The following is a 19,467-nucleotide window of genomic DNA, read 5'->3' on the forward strand; positions in this document are numbered from 1 at the left end:
ATTTTGATTTTCATAATGTACTACAGTTATATAAGATGTCACCCTTAGGGGAAACTGGGTGAGGATATATGAGAACTCTCTGAACGGGGGCGCCTGGGTGGCTCAGTCAGTTGAGCATCTGACTTTGGCTCAGGTCATGATCTCGCAGTTCAAGAGTGCTAGCCCACATCAGGCTCACTGCTGTCAGCCTCTCAGTGCAGAACCCGCTTCAGATCCTCTGTACCCCCCCTTTCTCTGCCCCTCCACTTGCACTATCCCAAAAATAAAATAAAATAAAATAAAATAAAATAAAATAAAATAAAGTAAAATAAAATAAAATAAAATAAAAATAAAGAACTCACTGTGCTATTTTTGGAACTTTTCATGAATCTAAAAAATAAAATGTTTTTTTAAAGCCTAGGGGCCTGGGTGGCTCAGTTGATTGAGTGTCCGACTTCGGCTCAGGTCATGATCTCACGCGCTGAGTCAGGCTCTGTGCTGATGGCTCGGAGCCTAGAGCCTGTTTCGGATTCTGTGTCTCCCTCTCTCTCTGCCCTTCTCCCACTCGCACTCTGTCTCTCTTTGTCTCAAAAATAAAATAATTTTTTTTAATTTGTAAAAGCCTATATAGTATCAATATAATAGTGTTAGGAGTATGAGAAAACCAAGGGATCAAAGAATAGACTAATGTCTTGCTTTCTTTGGGAGAGCATATCTATGTCAATTCAAAATATTAAAGAAATAATTAAAAAGAAATATAACTTGAAAATGAGATAAACTGAAATATAAAAATAGTAGAAACAAGTCTGAAGATGTCACTAATTACAATTAATATAAATGGATCAAACACACCAGTTAGAAGATAAATATTGTCAAATCGGGCTTTAAAAAAATCTGTTTAAGATACCATATGTTTTCACTCTTATGTGGATCTTGAGAAACTGAACAGAAGACCATGGAGGGGAAGGAAGAAAAAAAAAGGTTTGAGAGGGAGGGAGCCAAAACATAAGAGACTCTTAAAAACTGAGAACAAACTGAGGGTTGATGGGGGGTGGGAGGGAGGGGAGAATGGGTGATGGGCATTGAGGAGGGCACTTGTTGGGATGAGCACTAGTGTTGTATGGAAACAAATTTGACAATAAATTTCATATTTAAAAAATAAAGATAAAAAAATCTGTTTAGGGATGCCTGGCTGGCTCAGTCTGTTGAGCGAGCGGCTTCAGCACAAGTCATGATCTCACAGTTCATGAGCTCCAACTCTGCATGGGGCTCTCTGCTGTCAGTGTCCAGCCACTTTGGATCCCTCTCTCTCTGCCCCTCCCTTTCTCTCTCTCTTTCTCTCAAAAATAAATAAACATTTGTTTAAAAAGTAAATAAAAATCTGTATTACCAGAGGGGAGGTGGCCAGAGATGAAATAGGTGATGGTGATTAAAGAGGACACTTGTAATGAGCACCGGATATTGTATGGAAGTGTTGAATCACTATACTGTACACCTGAAACTAATATAGCACTATATGTTAACTAACGGGAATTCAAACTAAAATGTAATTAAAAAAGAGAGAGAAATGGGGGGAGAGAGAGAGAGATACACCTAAAACATAAGAACAAGCCAAGGTTAAAAGTAAAACATGAAGAAAACAAGACATATCTTTAAAAAAAAATTCCAGCCTAATTATACCGATATCCTATAAAACAGACTTTAAGCAAAAGGGCTGTTAGATACAGAGGGGATTGTTATATAATGATGAAAATATTCAATTCATCAAAGAGAAATAATAACTCTAAACGAGTATACATTTAATAAAATACTCTAAAATGACCATGAATAACCAAGATACTTCTGAAAAAGAAGGGCAGAAAGGAATGCTTGCTTATCCAATATCAGGACTTATCCTGAAGGAATAGTTATTAAACAGTGTGGTGCTGACCTTGGAATAAACATATGGACCAATGAAAGAGTGCAGAACCAGATCCTTCCCTGTGCGGAACTCAGGTACGTGCATAGACCATTTGTAATAGCCCTGGGAGGGAAAGGGCTCGTCAATAAGGGAAGGTGGAGGCAAATATGACTCACAATACAGAAAAACATGAAATTAGATCCCTTCCTCAAGCCACATATAAAATCAAGGCAGCCTATCTTCTTTTCGCTTTCCTTCCCAGCATGGAGAAATTACACGTTGGTGGAGAACACGGGACAATAGACAGACCTGAGGAGCCACAAGTTGGTGCAGGCAGGTAGCCCAGAGGATGAACGCATGGACCCATGCGCCTGAGGAAGCAAGGGGGGCTGGCACATGTGCTGACAGGGCTTGCTGCTGAGAATGTGGGGCAGTGAAGAACAGTGGGGAACCACGGAGGGCATGGAGAAATGGGAGCAGGCGGAGGGAGGAGACAGCCAGTGAGGTTAAAGATTGGTTAGACCGAACAAATGAGTAAATTGAGCAACAAAATAACATGCTGAGGATAATGGGAGTCCAGATTCTCAGTTTATTTACACATAATGTGAAACAGCACCCCACTGGATGAATGAGATTAAAATTCACCAGCAACACCCACCCACCCCCCACCCTCCCTTCTTCATAGGAATGCTAACCTTATCTTTTAGAGGAAGACAACAGGATGAGTTCCAGGTGGCCTAAACCACTTTGAGCTTGGCCACCGTCTCACGCCTGCACAGATGGACCACAGAGTGTTAGACAGTTATACCTCATTATAATGTTAAGATCTCCACCTAAGGATGTCAAACCTCATTAACATAACATACAATGCATGTATAAGCATGTTTCCTATGTACACATGCATGACCTTATGCGCACCTCTACATGTGATGACAGAACTCCCTTTGCTGAATATGTATCTTAGACCTAAATACAAGAAACCTATTCAGGCCACCCCATCTGGGGAGTCGTGATTTTGGGAGTTATTCCCTGTGATCTCCTACTTATTATAAATACAGTTTCCTTTGTGTGACAATCCCACCTGGGGTAGTCTATCTGTAGCTCACCAGGGAGTGAATTCACATTAGTTCAGTTGCATATTGAAAGGGTATTGGACTGATATTGGAAGTGTCAATATAAATTCATAGTTCTATATCATAGTCATAGAATATGTTTGTACAGACTATACAGATATATAAATAGAAATGTGTGTGTGTGGTATGTATGTGTACCTAGAAGTACACACACATATTCCTCACTTCTATCTTCTCAGAGGAACTTAGAAGCAACCACACTCTAGCAACAACAAGCACTACCAAGGCCTAGATCTTGTTTTAAATTTTTTTAAAAAAAGCAGAGCTTGTGGAAAAATGACTGAGTCCAGGACTAGGTCAGGACATGACGAGCCCAGAATACCTTTTTGTGGCAGAACATAAGAATTCTCAATGTATGATTAGGATACACTGAAAAGACACAAAAATCAGCTTGAGATGCCTCCCACCGGCTAAATAAGGAACAATTGGGGCATTAAAATAAGAAGGGATTACAGCACATCGAAAAAGATAGGGATCCATCAGTGCACACTGATTTAAAGGAAGGAAGGAAGGAGGGAAGGAAGGAAAGAACAAAGAAAGAAAGAAAGAAAGAAAGAAAGAAAGAAGACAGAGAGAGAAAGAAAGAAAGAGGAAAAAAGAAAGCTCTTTTTTACAGTAGAATGCCAAATAAATTTAGAAGAAATGAGAAAGAGAATCACTATTTGCCAACCACCCTAGAGGTGCATGATTTAGGCAGGAGGGCTAATGGATACTAAGACTGTCGTGTGGAAGTACAATGAGGACTAGGAATCATCCTAGTCTCAGAATACTTCCCTACAAAATACTAATCACTTACAAAGGAAGACATGGAAATGGTGAATTTCAGGAAGAGAAACCTGGCAGACACCAACACAACCAGGTAATCCAGATTAACATCAAATGTGATAGAATGGGTCAATATGTGTTACTCCTAATGAGGTGCATTGAGAAGAACACAACTTGTTTCTGAAGTAGTACTATGGTGATTGTATGGTGTGGGTGTGGTCACCAGAAACATGAGACTGACCACAGTGAGATCAACCTGTAATCTTTAAAACCCTCAGGACTGGAAAGACATGGAGACACCGAGACTTTTAAATGTTAAACAAGTTTGCTTGCATTCCTGGAATAAATCACATATGCTTTCTCATCTATGAAACACCTCTTCATGTATTTTGACCATTTTTTAATTTTAGGGATTGTATATGTGTGTGTGTGTGTGTGTACGTGTACATAACACACTTTTAAAAATTTGGTTTGAGTTCTTTAGTTCTTGATACTCATGTTTTGTGACAGTTTATAATTTATTCTTTTATTTTATTTAAGGTGTTACTTTATGAAAAGAAGTTTTTCATTTATTATGCTCAAATTTATCAGTCTTTTCCAGTTCATGCTTTTTATGCTTATTTAAGGTTTAAAAATGTCTATATATTTCACTTACTATATTAAGGCTTTATTTTCAACATTTAAGTCCTCAATTCACCTGGAATAGATTTTTTTGTAAATAATTATTTTGAAATAATTGCAGACTTAAAGAAAAATTGAGAGAACAGTCCAAGAACTCCAGTAACCCTTCAGCCAAAGATTCCCCAGTTATTAACATTTTACTGTGTTTGCTCCATTGCTATTTATTTATCTCCATGATTGCCATTACTTTTCTGAGGCTTTTGAAAATAAGCTGTAGCTATAATGTCTCATTACCCCTCAATACTCCAGTGTATGCTCTCCTTACTCAATAAAAAACCCCAAAACCAACAACCAACCAACCAAAAACCAAGGACATCCTTCTCTATAATCAGCATGCAACTCTATAATTAGGTAATCCACAATAGTACAAACTAATGTCTAATTCACAGACCACAATGAAATTTTGCTAACTGTCTAACAATTCTCTGGCCTTTTTGATTTAGGATCTTATCTCAAAAAAAAAGGTTGCATTTAGTTGGCATGTCTGTCCTCACTATTTCAATGTGAGTAGGAACCACTGTGTGATAAATCAATGTCCTGGGCATCTTTGGTTTGTGTGCATTGTTCTGTGTGTATATTCCATAACAATGTTAATTTTTATTGAAATATTAGTTTTAAATAGAAAGCTAATCACATTGATGTATTTCAAACACAGTATTTGCTCCCAGAATTCAAATTTCTGCATAAATAATTTTTCAGTCACCATATTTGTAAAGCCCAGAAATTTAAACTAATTTTGAAGCAGTGCTTAGAGAGTGAAATATCAGGGTGCCTGGGTGGCTCAGTCAGTTAAGTGACCAACTCTTGATCTTGGCTTAGGTCATGATCTCACAGTTAGTGGGATGGAACCCTATATTGGGCTCATAGGGCCTGCTTGTGATTCTCTCTCTGCCCATCCCCTACTGGTGTTCTCTCCTCTCTCTCTCTCTCAAAATAAATAAATAAACTTAAAGAAAAAGAGTGAAAAATCATCTTACCAAGTACCAGATACCAAGAGAGATCTGAAACGGATTTTTATTGGAACCCCTACCTACATAGCTCTAAAAAAAAATCATTCCCCTCCTAATTTATATGATTACTTAAACATGGTATAGTTCTCATTTTCTCTCTTTTTTTCCCCCAGGGGAAAGCACAAACACAGTCCCCCACTACCACAAACTATGCAGTCGAGTTTCCCACATTTGGGGAAGTCGCAGGGGTCAGCACATCCAGAGTGCAATGGATAGACTTGCCATGGGAAAACCACCTTCATGATCATGCTATCTCCCTGGTCAGATAAGTATTAGTTGCTCTCATTTTAAAGAAAAGAGTATTATACTTTACATTCATATTTTGATCAAAGGTTTCAGTTGAAGGTGTTAAAAAACAAAATTCAACTGAGTACATTTGAAGATCTAATTGGCTTTATTAAGCAATTCATGAATCAAGTAGCATCCCATCTAGCTAGTTTAGAGAAGCTCTGAGGAGTTGTATAAAATTGAAGGATTTTAGAGGGAGAGTGGGACAAGAAGTTATTAGCAAAAGAAAAGAAAGGATTGTTTCTGGCAAATTCCCCTTCCCTTTGGGGGAGAAGGGCAGGGGCTTTATCACACAGATTACCTCCTCTGCCTTTGGTGGTGTAGTGCAGGGAAGGATGGAGAGGGCCCAAGTGATAGATTACCTAATTGTTGCTGACCAGAAAATTCCAGATTGATTTGCTTTAAAATTCCATTCCTAGAGAGGTTGAAATTGCAATTAAGTCTTGGTTTGCTGTCCTGGGGTTAGTAATTCCACCTTGGGGCTGCGGTTTTCTTTTTAACAAAGTTATAAAAAATGACAGACTACATTTATGAGAGAGAGAGGTATTGCTAGACCAATCCATTTTAATATAGCAATGGATTCTTTCTGAGCAAAAAGAGGTAGAATTTTCTAGTGGCCCTGACAACTGCTCTTGCAGATAATTTCCAAGGGATGTTTTTTTGAAATGGCAGCTTCTGGAAAGTCCACTTATGATGGATTGGTGGAGAGTTGGGGGATGGACTGGCTCAGTGCTTTGCCCTGTTGCCAATGTGGAAACACGGAACGCAGGTCTGGCCCACACCAGGCGCTCGTGTGTGTGTGTGTGTGTGTGTGTGTGTGTGTGTGTGGAACATATGCATGCCCACTTGCTGAGGCTGGGGCGGCAGCAAACTTGAACTGAGGGAGGAAGTCGATGCCAACCAGGCTTAAAATTAGACATGGTCTCTTTCTGGCAGTTTTAGGGATAAAAAGTTTTGCATATTTTTGTCTTAATTATGCAGACCTACTTTCAGGGGTACCTTTGGCTCAATGTGATATGCAGACCCAAACAGCACCAATGGCTTTTTTCCCCTATCCTTCACCGTATTTGTTTCTTTAGCTTTATTTTTTATTTATTTATTTTTTATTTTTTTTTCAACGTTTATTTATTTTTGGGACAGAGAGAGAGCATGAACGGGGGAGGGGCAGAGAGAGAGGGAGACACAGAATCGGAAACAGGCTCCAGGCTCTGAGCCACCAGCCCAGAGCCTGACGCGGGGCTCGAACTCACGGACCGCGAGATCGTGACCTGGCTGAAGTCGGACACTTAACCAACTGCGCCACCCAGGCGCCCCTGTTTCTTTAGCTTTAAACAAAATTGCTTATCTAATGGAAACATGCCCTTTGCCAGAAGCTGGCCTACAGCAAGCACACTTGCATGGACTTTGCTCTTTGCATGCACATCCCCACTCCCAACCCCATCAACGGTTGGGAGAAAATCTCCGGTTCACAAAAGTCAAAGGCTAAACCATCTTGGAGATCGCGTCCTATGTCCGTTTTTCAGATCAGTAAACTGACACCTAGAGAAGCGTGGAGACCAGTCGGGGTCATGCCAATACCCACAACACAAGGCCTGGGTTTCCCCGCTTTCCTTCGCTGCTCCTTCACCTCTAATACGGTGTGGGGTGGACTGGTCTGATTAAAGAAAGAAAGGAAGAAATGTTGTCCAATGCCGCCTTCAACTACTGATATTGCCCTCCAACGTTCCCAAACAGTTAGCTTGCATTGGCAACCACGGAACCTGTACGGAGTCCTAGCTGCAAAACGACCTGCAATTTTAAAAGCGCTTAAAAACCCAAACAAAAAACACCGTTAGCATCTGCTTTCAACCTTTTGTAGTACTAACTCTGCTCTCTCATTTCCTCACTTTCAAAGCAACCCACGCGGGCCGGGGAGGCCAGGACGCGAGGGGAGGAAGGAGGAGAGTTCGGGAAGGCCAGCGAGGGCTCGGGGGTGGCGCCGCGCCGCACGGCGGGGTAGAGACCACCGAGAGCCGGCCCCAGAGCCCCAGCGCGGGCGGCTGTGCGCACGCGCGCGGGTCGGCAGGCTGCAGCTCTCCTGCACCCCGCTTCATTCTGCTTCATTCAGCCCTTTAGCGCTGCCTCCTCCCAACACCCAAAGCCCCAGGCTGGGATGGGGAAAATCCCAGGGCATCCTCAGAAAACGACGTTTTGGAAGATCCGGGATGGGTGGGTAGCAGGAGGAAGGCAAGGACGTTAAGGACAAAAATCTTAAATCGCCCCCAGCTGCGTCTCTGCAAAAGTCTAAGAGAGACACCGGCGCCACCGCTCATGGCTGGCGGGAGAGCAGACGACTGGGCAGGCAGAGCGCGGGACCCCGAGGGGCGGGGCGGAGCTGTGGGCGGAGCCTGATGCCACTCCCCCGAGGCCCCGCCCCTCGGCCAACCTCCCGCCCTGCCATTGGAGGGCGTCGGGGGCGGGTCCTAGGGACACCCCCCTTCTCGCCACCGGCCCCCGCCCCGCCCTCTGCCCGCCTACGCTTTCGGCCCTTCCAGGAGCCTCTGAGCACCAGGAAAGGAAACACCGGGGCTGCCAAAGAGCCCCTGGACGCTGGAAAGGCGGGCCCCCGGCCACCCCACCCACCGGTCTGGTGACGTCACCGGGTGGAGCTACGTGGCTCCGCCTCCGGGGCCGGGGCCCGTGCCCACACCTCTGAGTCTGCGGCTCCCGCGGGACGCGGGGACGCGGCCGCCCTGTGCAGAGGCACCACGTCACAAAGTGCTGCAGCCAGTACCCCCGCGCTCCCCTTCAGCCCCTCACTCTCCACAGCATGTCCCACCCCTCTTTTTTTGCCCCTTTTTCTGACTCTGCTTCTCCAAATGGCTGAGTGTGGGGACCAGGAGATGGGAGCGCAGATGGCACGCTGCCTGAAGGAAGTAAATTTGATTTGATATCTCCTTAATCCGTTTGCATTTCTACTGCTTATTTAATATCTTGATATTTTCTCGTGTAATTTTGGAAGATTTCAGGGGGCGTTTTCTTTTTGTGTGTGTGGGGGGGAGGGTTCTTTCTTAGGGGACTTAAAGTTGGCCGATGCCTTCTTTAGCTTTTGATTTAAAAAAACTGGGATTTAGTCATCTTTTCGTGAAGAAGGGAAAGAAACCAAAGCTTAACGGCCTTTAGAAAGGAAACAGCCCTGTTTATTTTTCATTCTTAACTCAAGCTGTCGTCGTTAGCACCTTGCACTGAGCACAGACGCAGCTGCAGAAGCACTTCGTTGCAGAGTACGCTGCGTCTACACAGGATTTGTGCCCGAGCATCAAAAGACAGTGCAGGTGTATATGGATGCGGGAGTGCGTGTGCGTACGTGATGTACGTGTGTGCGTGTGTGTACGTGTGTGTGTGGCCCAACAAATAACCCCAAGAGGCGCATCAGGATCAGAAAGAACCCCACATACTATCGATGGCCTAGGAAATTTCCTAAAGCTCTTAGTTTGAAACTAAACTGAGTTAGCAAAATCTCTAGTATCAGAAAATCATCTTTGCAGAGAGAGGCTCGTTTCTCCGTGCTCTCCTGTCCCCCAAAACAGGTGTCGCTGTGTCTCGTGAACCCATCTCTCGCTGGCTGGGGCGTCCGAAGTGATGAGATTCACCGAGGGCACTTGGTGGAGATTTCAGGGGCCCCACGTGTGCAGACTAAACCCCAGGGCCTGGGTGTGTGTGCGCGCTCCCGTGCGGTGTGAGCAGGCGGGCAAGGGGGCGCTCGGCTCATTGGCGTGCGCGTGTGTGTGCGTGAGTGTGTGCTCACGCGCCCTAGGCTGCGCGCAGAGCTCAGCTGCTGGGTTGGAGAGAGAGTAGGCAAGTGCAGGGGACAGGAGACTGAGCGGGGGGCGGGGGGGTGGGGGGGGGCGGGGGGATGTCGAATTAATAGAGCTGCTTTAGCTGTTTTCCCTTTCCCGTTCTCGCTCGTTTAAACCCCACTACAACGTAGGGATAGGGGGCTGGATTCTCCGTTGAGCTGATGGAGGAGGGGGAACAAGTTGAAACAATCGAGTGGGCGCGCCAGGACTCCCCGGCTCCAGGCAGGGAGGGGAGAGGGAGCCCCTGTTCCGCGCCGGGAGGGGGCGGGGTTGGGGGGGCCCCAGGAACCGCGAGGAGGCGGGGGTGGCTGCGGGGACGGACAAGTGGTCACCCCAAGGAGGCGAGAATTCGTTTGGATTGTACATTAATTGGAGATATCTGATTAATTCCAGTTTCTGATGACTATAAATGGCGATCTCTACCAAGGTGTCTTTATTTAAAAAAAAAAAAATCATTCCGTGTCATCCCCCACGTCAGGCCTGCTCGTGGGCGTGAGGCTGTACTTCCTCCGCCCCCTCCTAATGGAGTGAACCATTCCCAGCTCTTCCCCCTCTCTCTCTCAGCCTCTCTCTCTCTTTCTCTCTCTCTCTCTCTCTTCCTCGCTCCCTCTCTTTCTCTCCTCCCTCTGCCTTCCCCGTGCATAAAGTCTCCGTCGCTCTTGGAACTTGTTGGCAATGCCTATTTTTCAGCTTTCCCCCGCGTTCTCTAAACTAACTATTTAAAGGTCTGCGGTCGCAAATGGTTTGACTAAACGTAGGATGGGACTTAAGTTGAACGGCAGATATATTTCACTGATCCTCGCGGTGCAAATAGGTAAGTGGCCGCCCGGCCAGGCTTGCGGCTGTCGGCAGGCGGTAGCCGGCCGGCCCGAGGCGCCGAGGGGACCTACTGGCTGCCCGGGGGTGCGGAGAAGCCGGCAAACCCCAAGGGTGGGGGCAGCGGCTCCTAGGGACTCGGGCGTCCCGGGTTGATTTTTCTTAAAAAGAGAGAGAGAGAGAGAGAGACACTCCAAACGTTCGCCAGGATATGTATGCAGCTGGCCGTTTTCAGAAGGGGGTTTCCCCCCCCTTTTTTCCCCCAAAGCGCACGTCCATTTTTGCTTCCCTTTCTCGGGTTAAAGCAGGTTTCAGGCGCTCTGGGGCAATGCATTGGCCCCTGCGATGCTGCAAGGTATTATTTTGAAGGGTCGAAAGGTGAATGCAGGAACAAGATGGCTAGGCAGCTAGAATGGAAAGTTTATGTGCAGAAAGCAAAGATATTTCGGGGCTCAGACTGCTGCATTTAGAACTTTGTCATTCTCCCGCCCCCCTACCCCCCATATCCTAGCTGCAGCGTTTGCACCGGGCACCGCAGACCCGGCTGGAGAGCAAACTGAGAACGATAGGGAACCCCAGAGCACATATTTTAATAGGCTTATCATTAAGGAGGTTGAATTCAGCCAAATATACGTGGGTATAATATTCTATGAATATTTTCCTGTTCCTTTCCACATAGGCATCTGTATTTTATATCTACGAAAGGGTTAAGAAGTGTTTGCAATATGCCATATGGGGGGATTCTTATTTTTGTTTGTTTGGGGGTTATTATTACGGATTTATTTAGTTCCCATTTTATGTTAAGGAATGTTGAGTCGTAGTTATACTGTTTGGGGCTTTTAAAAGTTCGCGTTTTCCATCCAGAATGAGGAAGACGTGATGGAAGCCAGCACTAGAAAACCCACTTCTTCGATGCAGGTCGGAGCATTAATTAACCTGACCTAAAAGTGAAAGTGAAGTAGATTATTAATAGAATGGACAAGAGAAAAAATAGAAACTCTTCAAACGGGTTTTCTGGAGACTGAGGGAATCGTTGCCTCCTACCATTTCAGGCTGTAGCATTCTTTACAGACAAACCCTTGCAGTATTTGGGTGGGAGGGTGCTTTAGGGAATGGGGCAACAGAAAATGTACATTTCTCTTGTGGAAGAAACAGGGTTTGGAGTTGTCTGTATATTAAAAATGGATTCTCTGCAGTGGGTTTTTATGCATTTGACATGATTTTGTGTATTTTGTTGCATGAACATTACAGGGATTTTAGACTATGTGCAGGATGTTGGCGTTTTCCTTTAAGAAATGACTTGATATTTTGAATCTGGTTCTTTTGAATCTTTGACATTAGTGCAAAGAGATTGCATAAATATAAAAAATGCTAATTGCAGCAAATGCCTTAAATGTTGGAAATAAGTGAATGTGACATTTAGCAATTAGCCTGCAAATTTTTAGAGAGCAGGAGACCGGTTATTTTTGATACAGGGATTTTCATGGGAGCAGGTTTGGGGTTGTTTTCCTGGAGGGATATAACCTTACTTTGGAGGGGTTAAAGAGAAAAAGAGAGAGAGCATTTGTGCTTGCGGGATACTCTTGGAACACATTAACCTCGGCCGGAAAATGACCATTTGTTGGCTATGGAATTGAAATTGAGCATGTTTGTTCCCGAATGTCTGCCCTTTCCCGCACCAGAGCCTCGATCTTTAATTCATGGCTGGGAGCTATCCCAAGTCATTGACATTTGGCAACAAAAGTGGGGGTTGGGAAGGGACGGGGAAATGGAGAGGGTGGTGAGCACAAATGAAGACACGCGGGAGGAAGTTTGAAATGAATGAGAGGTCGAACGAATGAATGAACGGATAGGAAAGGCACAGGACATGGACATCGGAGAGGACAGGGAAGGAGCCCGGGTCGCCCTCCGGAGCCTCGCTGAAGCGGGGTTCAGGAAGGACAGCGAGGGTCGCGCGGGCTATGACCTGCTCAGATGCATAAGCCTCAAAACGCGTCCCGCGCGCAAGCCCCGGTCCTCCCACAGCGAACTAGAGACGAAGCAGTCATAGTTGAAAAAAAAAAAATTTCACGACTTCTTATTTTACACACGCACACACTCACACATGCGCGGTGTGGAGGGAGGGTCTTCTCTTCCAGCAGCGCCCGCAAAGATAACGTGACAGGAGCGCTTCCCGCCCCAGGCGAGCCCCAATTCCCCTTTAAAATATTGTCTGTACATCTTAGGGGCTACTTTTTTGCCACTGAGTTTTGGGGGTGGAGGTAAAGGGTAAGGAGAGACGGGAGCTGGGTGGGGGAGGGGAGGATGAACTGTATTTTATTCCGTTTCGACGCTGCAAAGCAGCATTTGTGGCATGCATTATAGAAGAGGACGCGTAGGGTTCATTTCATTGTGACCGCATTCTAGCAGAACAAAGATTCGTTTATTCTCTCTCAGTGTTATATTAAATATTGCAGTCGCAAGGCCTTTTAATATTTCTCGGAGGTGGGGGGAAGGAGATTTATGAAGGTTTACGTCTCTGCCCGAGCGGAGGTCGAAGTTAACCTTAGTCCCTTCCCTTCCCCGGCGCTTCCCGTTCCGGATTAGAAAGCGCAAGGCCCGCCTCGCTCTTCCTGCTGCAATTTGCAAACGGGGCACTCTCAGAGGCTGCTGCAGGTTCGGTCACCTTCCTCTGGTCTGCGTCTGGCCCAGCTCTCGGGGACCAGCGGCTGAGGGTGGTGGGGGCAGTGAGGTATAAAGTCCTCTCCGGACACATTCCTACGCAAGCGGTGGCGGTCAGAACACTGCCCAGGAAGGGGGCGAGCGCTCAGGGTCGTGGGTACTGGAGGCCGATTTCGATTCTAAGATTCGCCCCTTCCCTCTGCTCCTCCAGCCCCAACAGCGCGGATCAACGCTACTGGCGCCCCTCCTGGCCCCCGGCGTGCTTTTGGCCAAGAGCCATCGAACGTTTAGCCATTTGTTGGCCTTGGGGTGGAGAGAAATGGCCTTCGCAGCGGCAGTCCGGCGCCCTGGGGTTTGACCCCCCTGGGGCTGGGACCGTGGGAGGAGGGGAGCGAGGACTTAGGTGCCGCTTGGGTTACCTCCCCTCTCCCCTCCTCCCACGGTCCCAGCCGCTATCCCGGCTCCCGCCCCTCCGGAGGGAACCAGGAGCTAGAGGCCCAGAGCCCCAGGCGACTGCCACAAGTGCCCCTCAGAGTTGGGGCCTGGAGAGAAAAGGTCCCACCCGCTGCGGGCGGGAGTGGTGGCCGGTTTTTCCGGGTGTGTGGGGAGCTCAGCCGCAACCAGAAGCTCACGGATTTGGCCTTCGCGGAGATAACCCGGGGTCACCCGCGCAAACACAGCAGTGACTTTGCTGGGTCCTGACTGCCCCGACCACTCGTCACCCCCGCCCAGTCTCCGGACACCGAGGCTGCTCTCACTCAGTGGGGTGGGGAGGGTGCCTGCGAGGATCTCCCTCGGAACACAAACTCCACGGTAGGCAATCTGTTTTATAATGAAACAATCCACCTCGGTGGCTGCTGCCGGGTTCCAGACACTTTATTAATTTATTCATTCAGCAATGTTTGCTGAGAACCCACCAAGCACCGCGCGCCGGCCCGAGGCTTTCTCGCACGTCGTGGCCTGGGGTTCAGCGGCGTGGCCCCACGCGTTGCCGCCTCGCCCACCTCTTCCTCTCCCCCGCACCCTGCTGTCGTGACCCCCTCTGTCACCTCAGAAATGCAAGATTGCACTTCGAGAGCCAGGACGGACTTGCTGGGGAAGTGTTGGGAAACGAAGGAGGGAGTGAGGAGAAAGGGAGAAATAAAAGAGACGGGGGAGGTGAGAAGAGGGGGCGAGGGAAACAGAAAAAGATAGATGCAGAGTGAGATGCTGGAGGGAGCTGCAGGAAAGGAATGGACTCAACTCCCCCTCCCGCACATGCTCACCCACCCGACCCGTAGGCACCGGACACTAGTTGGGGGCGGGTCAGTCATTCTTGGGCCACATCTTTCATTCACCTTTAACACAGGCGTCCCGCGAGGCTGGGCGCTAGTGGACGCGGCGGCTTGACGGGGCTGGTGGGCCGCGGGGCTGTAGGGCAGGGTCGCGGCGCTGCTGACCGGTGTCCCCTCCTCCCCGCAGCGTACCTGGTGCAGGCCGTGAGAGCAGCGGGCAAGTGCGATGCGGTCTTTAAGGGCTTTTCGGACTGTTTGCTCAAGCTGGGCGACAGCATGGCCAACTACCCGCAGGGCCTGGACGACAAGACGAACATCAAGACCGTGTGCACGTAAGTGTTCTCTTTGGCATGCTAGGTTTCCATTCTGGGGGGCGCTGCTGAGGTCGGAGAGGGCCTCGCCTACCCGCCTGAGCTCTGAATTCCCCGCCAGCGCTAATCCGTGCGGGCTAGCCCTCGGACATTGGCCAGGGTCTGCACTACCCAAGGGGACCCTGTGGCCTGAGATGGGCAGAGGATGATCCTCCCACGCGGGGGCCAATCCCAGCCCTGCGCAGCTCCACCGGCACCCACAGAGGCGCGCGCACTCAGCGCACTGGAACCCGGAGGGGCCTGGAGAGCTGCTAGCAGTTCCTCGCTCTACTTTGAGGCAGTCTTCATCATTCTTTTTTCTGCGTGCATGAGTGGACTGCTGGGTACTCTCCGAAAAACGTTTGGTTCTGGTTTGAGGAGCTTTTTAGGAAATACTAGGTTTGCATAAAGGAAAAGTCACTCTCCTGTTTGGTCCATTTCCCCTGATGAAACCCCCTTCCAATACACACCAAGAACATTGAGATGTAGGCAAGGGAGCGTGGGTCCCTCTTCCTCTTTCTAAGAGAGAGACTGAAGGGATATTTTGTTTTGTGCCAATGATTTTGCCCAAAGAAAGTAAGTCCTGGGCACCCAGTGACGATATCTGCCGAGTCTGTGGCAGATTAGAGGTGTAGAATAGCCACCCTCCTTGCTCCACCCCCTCCTCTCTGCATCTGCTCGGTATCCCCAGGCCAGGGCAGCTAAGGGCTAGGAACCAGTTCACAGTCAGGTAGGGTGGGTGACTTTTCCCAGAGCTTGACTGGAAAGTACAGCTCCCACTGGCAAAGGAAGTAACTAGTAGAGAGCCCGGCTGTGGTAGACCAGCAACATTTTAGCTGCTGCAGACCTTGAAGTACCTCCATCCTCTGCAACACACACACACACACACACACACACACACACACACACACACACTTATTTTACTTTATTTTTCAGAAAGAGCTGTAACTCCCACCCCTTGCCCAATAATGACCCTTCCAAAAAATGCCAAGACAAGAGGTGTTCCCTGTTCCCTGTAGGTTGGAGAAACAATTTTCTGCACCACCTTTTTTATACTGTGAAGTCCTTGTCCTCTCTCTAATTCCTGGGGAGGGGGGTGTTTATTTGTTTAAATTATGAGCACTTAAATGGGGGTCAATTTTGCCACACACTTTCCTCCGACAGTCACAGCAGTTCGGTGGCTGGTACTTTCCCACCAGAAAAGGACAAAAGGCGGGATCTGGGTTGCATGCCCACCTACTTTAATCCTGAATGTCTGATGATAGATAAGAGTATATCTATAAAGCTGGATGAAAGGTTAAATATAGATCAGCTCCACAATATTCCATTATTTGCCAGAATTTGGTTATTCCAAGTTATTTTAATTTTTTAGCAGGGCTTGGTCCGGAGAATGGAAGTGAGGGGGACCCCTGCTGCGGTCTGGGCTCACTTCTTTAGTGGCACTGGTTGCTCAACACTCTGCTGAAGCCCACCCCCTCTCAGTTCCATGTGGATATCAGCCACTTTCCACCATAGTCCTCTTCCAAGAGGGTCCTGTCCTCATCTGGGCATGCATAAAAAAGGAGAGATTTAGATATACTTTGGGACGTGCAATTATAGCAGAGAGCTGTCCCTGCTCCTCTTAGTTTCTCTAAATCTTGCTATTTATTACGAATTGAGGCACCTGGAAGCCCTGTGGTTCAGGATCCGCAGTCCTCATAAATTAGAGACTCATAAAGGTCATTACAAAACAGCCAGAGCTCAAGGCAATCCAACAAGCATTTATATCTTTTCTATTAGCCAGGGGATGGGGTGGGAGTGGAAACACGGATAAATCAAACATGGTGCTTGCCTTCAACGTACTTACAGTCCAGGCTAGCGAGCAGAAGGGAGAGATAGGAGAAAATACAACCAAATTGCGTGGAGGGCGGTCGCTAGTGACCTGGCACTAAAGGCCCGGGCTAAGTGGGAGCCAGCCCGGAGTTACCGAGACGCACAGATCGACCGAGCACCGAAAGGAGACAGCGCCCCAGGAATCGATCACGGGTTGGAATTATATTTAGTCTAGGGATCTATTTTGGGTTTTCAGAAGAAAGGGGGACAATAAAAAAGGACAGGTTGGTTGAAGGTTGTGGGGGCGGGGCTAGGAGCTCAGCGGAGGAGGAGGAAGCGGCTGAGGAAGAAAGCGCGGGGCACCGGGAAGAGGCGGGGAGCGAGGACAGGGAGAGGGGTCCCAAGAAGGCTGGCAGCGGTGGGCACCGCGGCGGCACCGGAGTCCCGGCCTGGGGGCTGTGACTACACCGGCAGACCGTGGGGAGGAGGCTTCGTGGGGTCCCAAGCCTATGAAAGACTGCGGAGGGGGAGAAGAGGAGGGACAGAGCGCCCAGGCCGGGCGCTCCCGGATTTGCGAAAGCAGAAGGTGGCTACGGAGCTGGCCCTAGGGCACTGACACTCACCGACCCGGGGAGGGGAGAGGCAGGCAGGCGTCTCCGGACCGAATCAGAGCCGGGGGACTGTGGAGAGCAAGGCCAGGGGCCACGGAGGGCCGAAGAGGAAGGGGAAGAGGCGGAGGAAGAGGAAGTGAGGAACTGAACAGAGGAAAACCGAGGGGAGGGAAAAGGAGGAAGACAAAGAAGGGAAGAAGAAAGGATGGGAAAATCGGAGAACGGGAAACAAAAGGAAGGGAGGAGGGAGAGTGCGGGCGAAGGCGAGAGAGTACCGCAGCGAGTGGGGGGAGGAGGGACACAGAAGGGACGAGGGGGAGGAGAAAGTGAGAAGCCAAGAGGGGAGGGCCGTGTTCAGAGCAAGTAACCCATCTTGCAAGCTAAGAGGCATTAATGGGCGGCAGCTTGCAAGGCTTAGCACTGTTTTCCTAGCTTTCCCCGAGGAGGACGAGCAATCTGTTTGAGCAGGCCGAGGTGCCAGCGCGGCGCAGCCGGTGCGGCCCGGCTCCCGGCTGCCGGGTCCCTGCCAGGGAGCGGGAAAGGGAAACCAGACGCCGAAGGGGGCGGCCTCTGTCCTTGGACGGCGGCTTCCTGGGTGGGCCGAGGTCTGGCGAGGGCCCGCCTGGCCCGACTCAAGCGCCGGGACGGTAGAGAAGAGGTGGCGTGGGGGGATGGGGGGAGGCGTCCCCGGGAGGTTTGCGAGGCCGCGACCCGGGAGGCGCAGGGGCGCAGCGGCGCAGGCTCGGGTCCTCCCCGAGCCCAAAGTCAACCTGCTTCTTCCGTTTTCTTCTGTTCCTCGCCAGATACTGGGAGGATTTCCACAGCTGCACGGTCACAGCCCTTACGGATTGCCAGGAAGGGGCGAAAGATATGTGGGATAAACTGAGAAAAGAATCCAAAAACCTCAACATCCAAGGCAGCTTATTCGAACTCTGCGGCAGCGGCAACGGGGCGGCGGGGTCCCTGCTCCCGGCGCTCCCAGTGCTTCTGGTGTCTCTCTCGGCAGCTTTAGCGACTTGGCTTTCCTTCTGAGCGCGGGGCCGGCTCCCCCCCGCGCGCCCACCCACACTCACTCCATGCTCCCGGAAATCGAGAGGAAGATCCATTCGTTCTTTTGGGGACGTTGTGATTCTCTGTGATGCTGAAAACACTCATATAGGATTGTGGGAAATTCCGATTCTCCTTTTGATTTCGTTCGATTTCTTGTGTTTTATTTGCCAAATGTTACCAATCAGTGAGCAAGCAAGCACAGCCAAAACCGGACCTCAGCTTTAGTCCGTCTTCACACAAAAATAAGGAAAACGGCAAACCCACCCCATTTCTTTTTTAATTTTTATTTTTTTTGGCACAAGAATCTCAGGAACGGCCCTGGGCCACCTACTATATTAATCATGTTAATACATGACAAATGATGGGCTCCTCCTAATAGCAAAGAGAGGAGAGGAGAAGGCCAGGGGAATGAAATCAAGAGAGATGTCCGCGAGGAAGGCATATGGTGAATAACTCACGCTCACGTCTTTCTTCCACAGTATCTTGTTTTGATCATTTCCACTGCACATTTCTCCTCGAGGAAAGTGAAAGGACAGATCGTTGACTTTGTGTTTTAAGGATAGGAGGGAGAGAGGGAAAGGATTGAGGAAATCTCGGGGGTATAGGGAAAGGCTGCCAGCAGAATCGTTGCTAAAGTCACTGAGAGGTTAAGCTTTACCTGGTGTTGTTGATGCATCTTTCAAAGTCCACTGCCTTTATTTTCCCTCTCGTTTTAGCTGTTACACATACGGTAATACCTGAATATCCAACGGTATAGGTCACAGGGGGGGATGTTAAATGTTAATCTAAAATATAGTTAAAAAAAAGATTTTGACATAAAAGAGCCTTGATTTTAAAAAAAAAAGAGAGAGATGTAATTTAAAAAGTTTATTATAAATTAAATTCAGCAAAAAAAAAAAAGATTTGCTACAAAGTATAGAGAAGTATAAAATAAAAGTTATTGTTTGAAACGGGGGTGTCTGTTTGTTTCCTGCCCCGAGCCTGCTTTCTTGGTCCAGTTCTCGGGATTCCCTGTAGGGACACGGGATGCCAGATGATAAATGCACCTGTTCACAAGCCAGTTGGTAACCTACCACCTTCAAGCAGACCCTCCTCAACTAGGTCACTTTGTCACTTTTCCGAAATTCTGTTTACTGAAAGAAGAGGAAGAGGCAGTTGTATTTTTGATAAGTGAAAAGCAGAGATGTTAGTTCTAGGTGAGGTTTAGGGGGAACTGGGCTTGCGCGAGAGGACACACGCAGACCCCGCCCCAGGCGGGTCGGAGCCCTAACCACCATCCCGGCAGGCCGAGCCCTAAC

The 19,467-nt window shown here is 48.5% G+C and overlaps 1 protein-coding gene and 1 non-coding gene across 2 annotated transcripts; one reads left to right on the plus strand and one right to left on the minus strand.

Moving 5' to 3' along the window:
• Positions 1-5,578: 5,578 nt before the first annotated feature.
• Positions 5,579-5,741, minus strand: LOC125166947 (U1 spliceosomal RNA). The gene has a single exon (XR_007152643.1). It is a non-coding gene; the product is annotated as a U1 spliceosomal RNA (small nuclear RNA).
• Positions 5,742-10,117: 4,376 nt separating this feature from the next.
• On the plus strand, positions 10,118-19,167 carry NRN1 (neuritin 1). Its single transcript, XM_047860888.1, has 3 exons — positions 10,118-10,409; positions 14,534-14,678; positions 17,923-19,167. Exons 1-3 carry the CDS (start codon positions 10,355-10,357, stop codon positions 18,149-18,151), a joined length of 429 nt encoding a protein of 142 aa, XP_047716844.1. The 5' UTR covers positions 10,118-10,354; the 3' UTR covers positions 18,152-19,167.
• Positions 19,168-19,467: the final 300 nt, after the last annotated feature.

This window comes from Prionailurus viverrinus, chromosome B2 (genome assembly GCF_022837055.1).
Source record: "Prionailurus viverrinus isolate Anna chromosome B2, UM_Priviv_1.0, whole genome shotgun sequence".
NCBI lineage: Eukaryota > Metazoa > Chordata > Mammalia > Carnivora > Felidae > Prionailurus > Prionailurus viverrinus.

Coding starts and splice junctions, on each gene's coding strand:
- NRN1 (XM_047860888.1), top strand. CDS start 10,355: ATGGGACTTAAGTTGAACGGCAGATATATTTCACTGATCCTCGCGGTG. Junction 10,410..14,533: donor GATCCTCGCGGTGCAAATAG/GTAAGTGGCCGC, acceptor TCCTCCCCGCAG/CGTACCTGGTGCAGGCCGTG. Junction 14,679..17,922: donor AACATCAAGACCGTGTGCAC/GTAAGTGTTCTC, acceptor GTTCCTCGCCAG/ATACTGGGAGGATTTCCACA.